Raw genomic sequence first — 11,311 nt, forward strand, 5'->3', positions numbered from 1 at the left:
GAAAACAACATATAAAACATAGGAAAAATAATCATCTAAAATTAATAATAAAAATTATCCAAATCCTAAGAAAAAAACATACAAAACATAGAAAAATGAATCATCTAAAACTAAAAAAAGGAATCATCCGAAATGTAGAAAAAAGAAACATAAAAAACTAGTTAAAAAATCATTCAAAACCAAATAGGAGGAAGAGAAGAAGAGCCGCAGGGTAGTCGGCGACGACGTCTTAGACGATGTTGCTTGGACAGTTGGGGGACTCGTGGTGGCGTGTTGCGACGTGTAGAAGAATCGCCATGGATCGGAGTAGTTGATCGCGCGTTGCGAATAGGGATCTAGTGGTGACTGTGTCGCAAAGTTTGGAGAGTCGTGGGATGCGAGTGGCGAGTGATGGGGAGTCGCGAGCGGCGAGGATGCGTCGGACGAGCGAGGGGACACGAGGTGGGTGAAGTAGAAGCGCGATGGTGGTTGTCTTTCCTGTGCGAACGGTAAAAGATGAGGTGGCAGAGAATGATGCAAGAACGACCAGCGATAGCACGGGAGGATGGTGATGTGGTGACGCTAGCGGCGCGAGAACGAAATTGCGGTAACGTGGGGTATTAGGAAAAGAGATTAGAATTTGTGGTTTTGTGTAGTGAATAGTAAGTAAAAGTGAAAATAAATTAGGGTAAATTTTAATTTAAAACTCATTAATGTCAATTAACAAAATTTTAAATTTAAAAAAATAATTTAACATTAATAATTATTAATTAAGTTGTTCAATTCTTAGCCGATAGACACTTGACTTCATATTCTTTTCCTTTAACCGAATGATGAACCTATCCCACAATATTTGCTTTTTTATAGAAATACTATATTGTACAATTCTTTGGGCTTCAAGCCCCGTTATTAATTAAAAAAAATACTATATTATACAAAAAACAATTATATATATATATGGGATTATTCTTATTTGTTTTTTCATCATGACCCATGATGTTTGTTATAAAAAATGTTAAATAATCAATATTTGTATTTTTATTTTATATTTCAATCATTTTTTTACTAAAAAACTATTCATCCTTATTTTTTTTAAATGATGTTTTGGTGTTAACAAGTACAAGTATGATGCATACTTTATCCTTGAAGCGTCACATGATGTTCCTACCATGTTGCCCTTACTGTAAGAAATTCATGTGGTTGGTTGTTTCCATGCAATTGGATGCCAGTCCAGACTCCACCACTATTCTTATACTCCTTTCCAAAGCTAATAACATAATTCTGCTTTCGCTTTCACAATTTTACATCACGCACGGAAAATCAACCCTTCAAGGAAAAATCTTTGGCAAGATCTACAGTAAGTAGATAGAAATTTAATAAATATTACATGTAGCAGTTAATTGTACTTATATTATATCTGGGTAGAAAAGGACGGGTAAAAGAATTGAAGACTAAAAATATATCTAACCTAATAAATACATAAAAGGAAAGCTGAAAACGACAAAAGAACAAGTAAGCAGGTGCGGTGCAATGAGAATGAGGAAACTTGGGAGTGAGTAGTAATTAACACGACTTAAGTAACATTTAATTAAAGATTAGGTTAAGTGGGCACCGCAATAACAACACAGTGACACGGTGGAAGCTGAACCCGCCTTTTTTCCATTTTGGTATTCGTGACGTCAATCTCCACCGTTAGCACCCATCCGCATGGCATGGCATGTGATTGTGATTGCGATCTTCTCTCTCTTTCTTCCCATAAAATCTTCCAAGTTCCGTACTTTACTCGGAATTAGCCTTCAATAAAGCGCTAAACCCGTAACAGAAGACATTCTGGCGCTCATGCTTCCTCCCTCACTCTGAACCCCAAATGGTGCAGCCACTGCACTCAAGTGTGTGTGATTCTGAGTGATACTGTTTCTTACGGTGGACCCGTAATGAAAGGAGTTTCCTTCAATGGGTTTTACTTATTCTTGCTCTTCTTCTTCACTCTCTTCATGTCTCTGAGCTCGATTTCAGCTCTGTCTCAAAGTGGCTCCGACCTGCCTCCGGTGAAGTTTATCATAGGTTCGTCTAATCGTGTGTCTCCCTCTCTTCTTTTGTTATGGTGATGGGTTAGGAGTTAGGATTAGGTGCAGATCTTGCTAAGCTGAGGATTTGGGATGAAAGATCAAAACTTTGTGCCAAGTTTTAATTCATTTGGATTGATCCCACATAACTAATTGAAGCTCAAAATGTGCAAGTTTTGTTGTTTTGATTGGATTGGATTTATCTGTTATGGTTGTGACTGGTCTGTTCCTTCTTTGTTTTCAGGAGGAGAAGAGAATTTGGGTCCATGGAAGTATGAAATGAGTCAGATGACACACATGGGTCCAGCACCAGGGCCTAATGGTGAGGATACTCTTGTCTTGGCGGCAAACAGGACCAAAAGACCCGACATTCTCAGAGGATTTCGACGATACCGAGGTGGTTGGGATATTACAGATCGCCATTATTGGGCTGTAAGTGCTATTTGTCATTCCTACTTTTCATGGTGTTCTTGAATGAGTTTATTCAGTAATCACTTGGTGCTTTGTTCATTTAGCATTGAAACGGAGAGTGCTATTCTTTCACATCCTCATTGCATTCCCTGTATTGTTTCTTGCATTTTTGTCCATGTTTCTTTGATGTTACTTTGCTTTCCAAAGAATTTCAGCTAACCATTTGTCACCAAATATTTGCAGTCAGTTGGATTCACGGGTGCGGCTGGTTTCATTCTTGCTGTGCTATGGTTCATCTCGTTTGGCTTAGCACTTGGGATTCATCTATGCTGTGGATGGGGAATTAGTATCAAACACAAAGAATCAAATCGTTCACAAAGGATTTGTCTTATACTGCTGATATCATTCACCTTTGCAGTAGCGTAATTCTCTTTACTTACTTTAATGCTTTTTTTTGTTAACTTCTTGATAGGATGTTTTATTTCCTCACAATCCCCCTGGCCTTGTTCTTTGCATCTTACATGGGGAAAATGGGTTCTTTAATCATCTTTGCTTTCCATTAGTAGTTGCCAGATATTCTTTGGTATTCACATGTTACATATTACAAATGTTTAGTGTAGTTTTTTGTTCTCTGAAAACTTTCACCATTATTTGCCCACAAAAGTATTTGAAGTTCTATGAAATCTATTATTTACCATTGCTTCATTGTTTGTTCATATTTACTTGGAGACGAATCCAACCTGTCCTGATTACTGACATCCAATTCTCTTTAATCTTCGCAGAACGGGATGTATCCTTCTTTCTGTTGGGCAAGATAAGTTTCATGGCGAGGCCTTGGGTACCCTACAATATGTTGTTAATCAGTCAGATTATACAGTGCAGACTCTAAGAAATGTCACCGAGTATCTCTCCCTTGCAAAAACTATCAATGTCAATCAGATCCCTCTTCCATCTGATGTCATGGATGATATTGACAAGTTGAATGTGGATCTAAATACCGCAGCAAATACACTTTCGGAGAAGACGGAAGAAAATTCTGTTAAAGTTCGAAGAGTATTCGATGCTGTGTATGAATCATAAAACCGAGGACTTGTCATTTTGAAATATTAATATTCCATCATATATGATCCTAAAATGTGGACTTTTTTTTTGTAGTCGTCTTGCTTTGATAGTTGTGGCAGCAGTGATGCTTCTGCTGGCAGTAATTGGATTGTGTATGTATTTTAAATCAATCTAGCTACTTTTATACTCATGCCCTAGAACTCTTGCTTATGGCTATGTTGTATTTGTTGCAGTGCTATCTATCCTTGGACATCAACATGCAATCCTCATGTGAGTTTCCTCTGTTTGTGCCTCTTGATATTACCTTGGCTTATCATGCCTCTGTCTGCCTGAAGTGTTGGTGTTTTCCACATTCTTCTATATCTGATTTCAGAATGTTATTGCAGATTTGTTATCAGTGGTTGGTTACTGGCTGCAACCACATTCATTCTTTGTGGAATGTTCATGATCATTAATAAGTAAGCCATTATAAAACAATCCTTGTTTACCATATTCAGCAAGAGCGATCCCCTTTCTTTTCATTCATTAAACTGTAATACATTTTTTTTTTTTTTTTTTATCACAGTGCAATTTCTGATACCTGTATGGCTATGGGAGAATGGGTGGAGAATCCACATACAGAATCTGCACTTAGTGATATTCTTCCATGTGTTGATCAGAGAACCACAAACAAAACACTTTTTCAAAGTAAGCAAGTAGTCAACAACATTGCGAATGTTGTCAATCAGTTCATTTACAGCACCGCGAACATAAATGCAACAAAAGGTAGTCCATATTACTACAACCAATCTGGGCCTGGAATGCCATCTTTGTGCTATCCCTTTGACCCTCAGTATCAAGAGCGGCAGTGTACAGCTCAAGAAGTTTCTTCTGCCAATGCTTCAATGGTAATTTTTTGTTTAAAAACATTACATGACTTAATTATTGAGATTTTCGGTCAGCTGGGTTTATATAGCATTATTTTTGTTTCAATCCTCTGTGGCTCTGTGCACCTCTCTGCTCGAACCTAATAAATTCTGCTGTGTTAGCGTGGGAGAAGAATGCTAGTTATTTTAGCTTGGATAGTTGGATCTCTTGATTTGGATCCAGTATTTTTTGCATTAGGCTATAGTGTCTATTTCTACTGAATGAAACAAAAGAATCTCACTGAACTTGTTTAAAACTTTTGCAGGTTTGGAAGAACTACGAATGTGAGGTATCTGAATCTGGTATTTGCACAACAGTTGGGAGGGTGACCCCGGCGATTTACTCGCAATTAGTTGCTGCAGTTAATGAAAGCTATGCATTAGAACATTACACTCCGCTTTTGCTTAACCTTCAGAATTGCAATTTTGTCAGGGATGCATTTGCAGGAATCACCACAAGTTACTGTCCTCCATTAACTCATTATCTCAAGATTGTGAATGCAGGACTGGGACTCATTTCAGTTGGCGTCTTGCTCTGCCTTGTTCTCTGGTTACTCTATGCCAACCGCCCCGGAAAAGGGGATGTGTTTGGGAAGCTATCCTTATCAGAAAAACTAAAGAGCAGATTTAGCAAGAACCGCAATAGTACGAATCCGTCATTGTCAAATGCTGGTAGTGAAGTATAGATTGTAAAATAGTTTTTAGTATAAATATAGGCTTATATATTATTTTACTGTGCCACATATAGCGGGAAGAAACAAAGGTGGAGCGAAGCAACATCTTTTGTTGGAGAATAGTAACCAAAGTAGTGTATACCATATACATATACATTTTGCCTTTGTAAAGAATAAGCTATTTTACAAGATTTTTCAGCTTTGGCCCTTCTCTCTTCTTTTTTGATTGAATTACGAACCAAGTTGAAGATTTTTCTCCCTTCTTCAAAAATAGCGGTGCAGAATTAATGGAGGAAAAGGAATATTTAATACTGTTAAAATTTCCCTAGATTCAATGCTAGATTTTAGATAAAACCAAGAGCAAAAAGAATTAAGAAACTACTCGTGAATCATGTTTCTAGAATATTCGATCAAATTAATTCGTATTTTTATCTATCTACCAGTTTTCCAACTGAATCATAAAAAACGAAATCTAGAATAAGAACATGATCACCTGTTAAAGCAATAGAAAATGAGAATGAAGTGGTTGACTTGGATATGACTGATATTCATTCTTAAAAAGTTGACTTTATAAACCAGATGGAGGTTTTGGCGTGACTAGCAAGCAAGCATGCGTGGAAAATGAAAATGAAAATGGAAATCCGAATCTACATGAATAACAGAAAGTAGAGAGAACCCTCAGAATTCACCGGGATCAAACATAATTTCGTTATCGGTGCTGTTGAATCCATCATAGTGAAAAAGAGAAGACTCCACAGCTTTGTTGTTACTCGTCTTACTGCTGTCCTGCAAAGCCACAACATCACTGACGCCGTGAACAACCACCTTATCGTTGAAGAACATGTCAGGGAAGAAAACCGTCACTCCGTTCAGATTCAATACGCCATTGGATCTCGTGATGTTGATCCCGAACCCTTCCACGAATGTAGGAAGCTCCGTATCACCCTTGAAATTCACCAGATCGTTCCAAAGAAGCCTGCACGGCACGGCGTGCCGGAGAAAGAACGATGGATACTCCTCGAACTCTCCGATTCGATTCATCACCATCTCGTCCGGCGGAGCCAATATCGTTACCGGGTTCTGCTCCGATAAGCCGACAAGCTGCATCGCCAGGAACGACGCCATGGCGGTGTACCCTCCGGATTTCAAGGTTTCGATGGCTGGGAAGAAGGAGTCAGAGGAATTATTCGCGGTTAGGTTCCTTGCTATGCAAGAGGCATTGGAATTAGGTTTCTGGTTGGATCCGCTGTTGTCCTGGAAATTTGGATCGAAGAAGCGATCTACGCCGTAGATGAGGAGGACGCCGTCGTCGTAGATCGGAGATCCGGTGATTCGGACGTTGTTGAGGGAGGTAATGCGATCGGAGGGAGAGGTGGTGACGACGAGGGACTGGCCGGGGAGCATGGTGGGGATCTTGGCGCCGGCTGGGAGGAGGCGGAGGCTCTGCGGCGGTAAGGGAATAGGAGCAAGGTGGAAGCGGAGGAGGTCGAAAGAGGGCTGACCGGACTTCTTGAAGGCGGAGTCGGTGGGGGCGAAGATGGTGACGGAAGGGGACTGCTCCAAGAGGGATTCTGCCACAACCTGAAGGGTGAGGGCCATGGAGACGAAGCTTGAGTCGGCGAGGATGTCGGCGGCATCGGAGATAGCTTCGGTTGGAAGGGCGGTGGAGAGAGAGATGACGGAGAGACTGAAGATTAGGAGGAAGGAGAGTGAGGAAGCCATTGGTGGAGCTTGAGAGTCTCCGAAAATGAAGGAGATTTGGCGGGGAAAAAGTGATTGAAACGTGGCGGTCTTCTATTGGCGAAGAAAAATAAGCAGTTATGTGGTTCGTTAGTCGTTTCGTATGAAAAGACAGAAACGCCCCCGTATCAGTTATTTTGAATCTCAGGCATCCCTAGTTCACTAGTAACTAGTAAGTAATAACTACACCTACCACTTAGTAAAAAACTGGTGGAACTGCATCTTTTAAATAGTGAAATCTAAGCTTGCCAAATGATGCATCCTAAGCAACTAAATTTAGATGGATCAAGTCGTTAGCTCTGCTCCATTTAAAAGTGTTTAGATTCGAATTTCGTTTTGTATATACAATAATTAATTACAGATTAATTTTTAATTTGTCGAATTTAAAAATACCAGAAAAAATAAAAACAAAATAATACATCTTAAATTTATGCTACTTTTGTATTATGTTACTAAAAAAAATATTTTTAAAAAATAAAATTATACACTACTCATATTCTTACCATATTATTCATACATAGTTTTTTTATTTTGGTATTATTATTATTCATAGATAGTAGATTTATGAATTGATATCTAAAATACTTTTGCATTTTTTTTAGTGTAATACTTTTGCATATTGTTTACGTCACTGAGATCTCTTCAAGTGTCACTTTTTTTTTTTGGTATTATCTTCAAGTGTCACGTTATTGCCAAATGCCAATTTGCTTTTTTTTTGGTTTCCCACAGTATTTTTTAACCCGACAAGTTAAGAATTAATCTGCTGCGGTACTAAGTTCCATTTAAGAGTTTGTCGATGACCAATGAATTGCTGCATGCACAAGGCGGAATTTGAACCCCGATACTTGTTTAAGCGGACTAATAAGCTAATCACTAAACCAACCTAACTTAGTTTGCCAATTTGCTTTTGGTTATTTAACGTTGCGCTCTCTCTCTCTTTTTTTTTTTCTCTTTGATCAACCTATATGTCTAATAGTCCCACATGAATAAGGCCCATTAGTTAACTAGTTAAAAAATATTTTTTATTTTTAATTTTAAAATTTAAGAAATAAAAATAATGACAAGTTTTTGTTTAATGGATCTATTTTTTAATTAATTAACTCTAAATTAACTAGACCCTAATTGGTTCCCTAGTGAGATCGACAGGGAAAACATTGGTGGTAACGCATTTGATCATTATCAGCCCATTATATATTGCCTTTGAAAAAAAAATTACCATTATATATTGCATTTGATCATTATCAATTACTGTTATATTTTAGCGATGGAATTGGTTTGATAGAATTAGTGACGAAATTTGTGATGACAATTGACAAACTTTTTAGTAATAACAAACGTGATGTATTTTTCATAAAATTTTTTGATAGACCCAACCCAACAATCTGTAGAAAAAATTGTCCTTTTATAGTTTTTGTGGGAACTTTATACAAATGAAAAATTCGTCAATGACCTGTTAATAAAACAGTTTTAGAAATGTTTTTATCGCATCGTTAAATTTTGATAAAAAAAATCACATATAATAGTTATTTTCATATAAAATTAATAATTAAAAATTATAATTTAGTCAAACATATTAAAATATTTAATAATTTTTAATCATTAATTTTATATAAAAATAATTATACATAAGTTTTCTCTTATAACTTTTTGTTGGTAACCCTAAATAAGGGTTTAGTACAAGTGAGTCTACATAAACACAGACCAGCACCCTTTGCTATTCCTTTGAGTCTCCCCTTCTCCTGACCCTCTTCTCCATCGTACTCCTCTAGTTCTTCATTCACCTCTGCTTTGTGAGAATGCATGTTCTGTCAATAATGATATAAAGAATCTAAAAATATAAATAATCGATTTTTTTTCCTTCTAATAGTGACCTTTTGTTATTGTGTATGATGTATGTGTTCCTCCTATATATTAATTTTTTTTAAATAAGGATAATAAAAAAAATTAATTATCATGTATTGATAGATCATTCAATCGTATTTTATCATAGTAAAACTAATTAATTTTCAAACTCGCTACATTAAAAAAACATAAAAACACATAATTAGATAACCGTTATTCATACATTGGCCCATGATAAATTAAAGCCATGGCCCAAAAAAAATTTGACTATTCCCGGAAGGCCTAATAACAACTGTCCAGACTCAATAAGGTCCAACTAAATAACTACATGGATTAATCTATTTAAGTTTTGTGATGGTCTAATGATTAATTCACTAATTTATTTAAACAAGTTTTGGAAGTTTGAATTTTGGTGCATGTAACAATACATTGACCAATAAATTTTTTTTAAATAGAACTCAATACTACTCTTTAGCCTGTCGAACTAAAAAATAGCATAAAAAAAAAATTCAATTTGCTTGAAACACAGATCTTGATACTCGACATATTAAGAGGCATATGGTTTAACCAGTTGAGCTAAGCCTTAAACATAAAAATTCTTTACATGTACCCACTATCATTCGAAACTGATGTAAAATCACTTAATAGTAGTCTCTCCATTTTTAACCTATTTTTCAAGATTCAAATCTCCAATAATCTATTTTAAGAATAAGGTAAAAAAATTTTCAGACTGTAAACGCATTAAAATACATAATCCAAAAGTTTGGAATTATAAACATTAAATTTATAAATAAGATCCACAAAAAAAAATACAGAACTAAGGAAATTTTTTGGTTATTATTACTTGAAATAAAGTATAATCCCAGCAGTTAACAGACTTATCAACTACTCTAACATGACCACATGCACGTATAGCTTTTGGTACATTGACCTTGTCTTTTTGATTCAGGAATCAAGGGTTTCTAATTTTGTCAAAATTAGGCTCATCATGCACCATCTCTGATATTATTCTATTGTGCGCTTCCGGTGGTTCACCTACACACTAATAATTCGAATGTGATTTATTTCTTGAACCCATACAATTTGTTTGTTCATCCATAATTAGAATGGAGTAGGAACCAGGACTAGTTTATTTATTAATATGTACGTTGACAATGTTACGCATGCATGCATAGAAAGTCCATATCATTAGACTTTGCTCAACCAAACCACAGTCCAAATAAATCTTATAACAAATTGTGGGGTCAATCTATGATAATAATTGTGATATTGAAATTTAACTATTTAAGAGTCAATGACTCAATGTCACTTCAAATTTTCTTTAAAAAACTATTTTACTTAATTTGGATTGTAGCATGCAAATTGCTGCACCATGTTGTTCCTAATGGCTGGTTAACAAATAAACGATGCCTTCATGTATATCTCATACTTATCTTATGTCGCAACCAATTCAAAATGGAAATATATCATGAAAATGAAAATAATTAAACAGAAATTGTACACCAAGCCAGGGGGAATAAACACGTGAACTTGACTGGGTCTTAATATAGTTCCGAAATTCAGGTATGTATTGCATGAGGCGAAATTTGAAATTTGGTCCAAAATAAATAAATAATATATCTTTTTACGTCATCTATTTAATTATTCTCTTGCTATAATTTCAAGATACGTACTATATATGAAGGTTGGTTCTTGGTTGGACCAATTAGAATTAATTTGTAGTATATCGGTCTTTCAAATTTTGTGAAAGTGTTTGTGGATTATGACCAAAATTTAATTCATTACTTACTTAAAAATCGATAACACAACAGCGTGACGTTTTGATTTGGTCTAAATAAAGATGAATACTCAAAGTCTTTGATTGGGTGCATGCACAGCATGCCTCACGTGCACGATTAAATGCCTTCTAATAGTTCTTTCAACCAAACTTTTACTTCATTCTCCAAGTCTTCGAGATTAAACCAAAAGCCATCTTTCTTTTTTTTTTTCCCTGGTGCTCAATATGGAATATATTGTTATGCTTTATTAATAGTATTAAATCACTCTTTTATCTTAAGTCCATGATAACAATAAAAAAATTTCATAGTCTATAAATACAGTTCAACAAAATACATAAATTTAGTTATAATTTTATTCTTTATTATTTTATTTTATCTTTATCTTATCTTTATTTGTTTTTATTTTTTATAGGTCAATGTTCTATATATATTTAATTTTATCCTCATAATTTATAATTCAATCAATCAACAATCAATCAAAAAATACAAAATACAATATTTTTTTTCATTTTTTTATTCTTTCACAGTTTTATCAAATTGCTTTATGCTGATGCTTTTGGTTATGATTTTTTAATCAAATTGCACTTTTGGCTTTTTTATTTTTGTTGAAAAAAGTCATGCTTTTTTGTACAATTTTTCTTATTAACACTACATAACTATACATATACTAATTATTATACTAATAATAATTCAACAGCAAAACTTTACAAAAAAATAATCACAAAAACTTTATGAATGACTCTAGGTGTAATATAAAAAATTTTAAATAGCTAACTAAAACATTAAACTTTTGATATTTTATCAACTTCTATATACACATAAATAATGACTTTAATTTATTTATATATATATAT

At 35.0% G+C, this 11,311-nt stretch overlaps 2 protein-coding genes across 2 annotated transcripts; one reads left to right on the forward strand and one right to left on the reverse strand.

The window, feature by feature from the left end:
- Window positions 1–1,503: 1,503 nt before the first annotated feature.
- Window positions 1,504–5,305, forward strand: LOC112711995 (uncharacterized). Its single transcript, XM_025764758.3, has 9 exons — window positions 1,504–2,043; window positions 2,290–2,477; window positions 2,700–2,878; window positions 3,239–3,523; window positions 3,612–3,670; window positions 3,752–3,788; window positions 3,905–3,976; window positions 4,084–4,405; window positions 4,690–5,305. Exons 1-9 carry the CDS (start codon window positions 1,914–1,916, stop codon window positions 5,107–5,109), a joined length of 1,692 nt encoding a protein of 563 aa, XP_025620543.1. The 5' UTR covers window positions 1,504–1,913; the 3' UTR covers window positions 5,110–5,305.
- A 470-nt stretch (window positions 5,306–5,775) lies between these two features.
- Window positions 5,776–6,819, reverse strand: LOC112711996 (putative fasciclin-like arabinogalactan protein 20). The gene has a single exon (XM_025764759.2). The coding sequence runs from the start codon at window positions 6,817–6,819 to the stop codon at window positions 5,776–5,778; it is 1,044 nt and encodes a 347-aa protein (XP_025620544.1).
- Between the last annotated feature and the right edge of the window lie 4,492 nt (window positions 6,820–11,311).

This window comes from Arachis hypogaea, chromosome 9 (assembly GCF_003086295.3).
Source record: "Arachis hypogaea cultivar Tifrunner chromosome 9, arahy.Tifrunner.gnm2.J5K5, whole genome shotgun sequence".
NCBI classification, from domain to species: domain Eukaryota; kingdom Viridiplantae; phylum Streptophyta; class Magnoliopsida; order Fabales; family Fabaceae; genus Arachis; species Arachis hypogaea.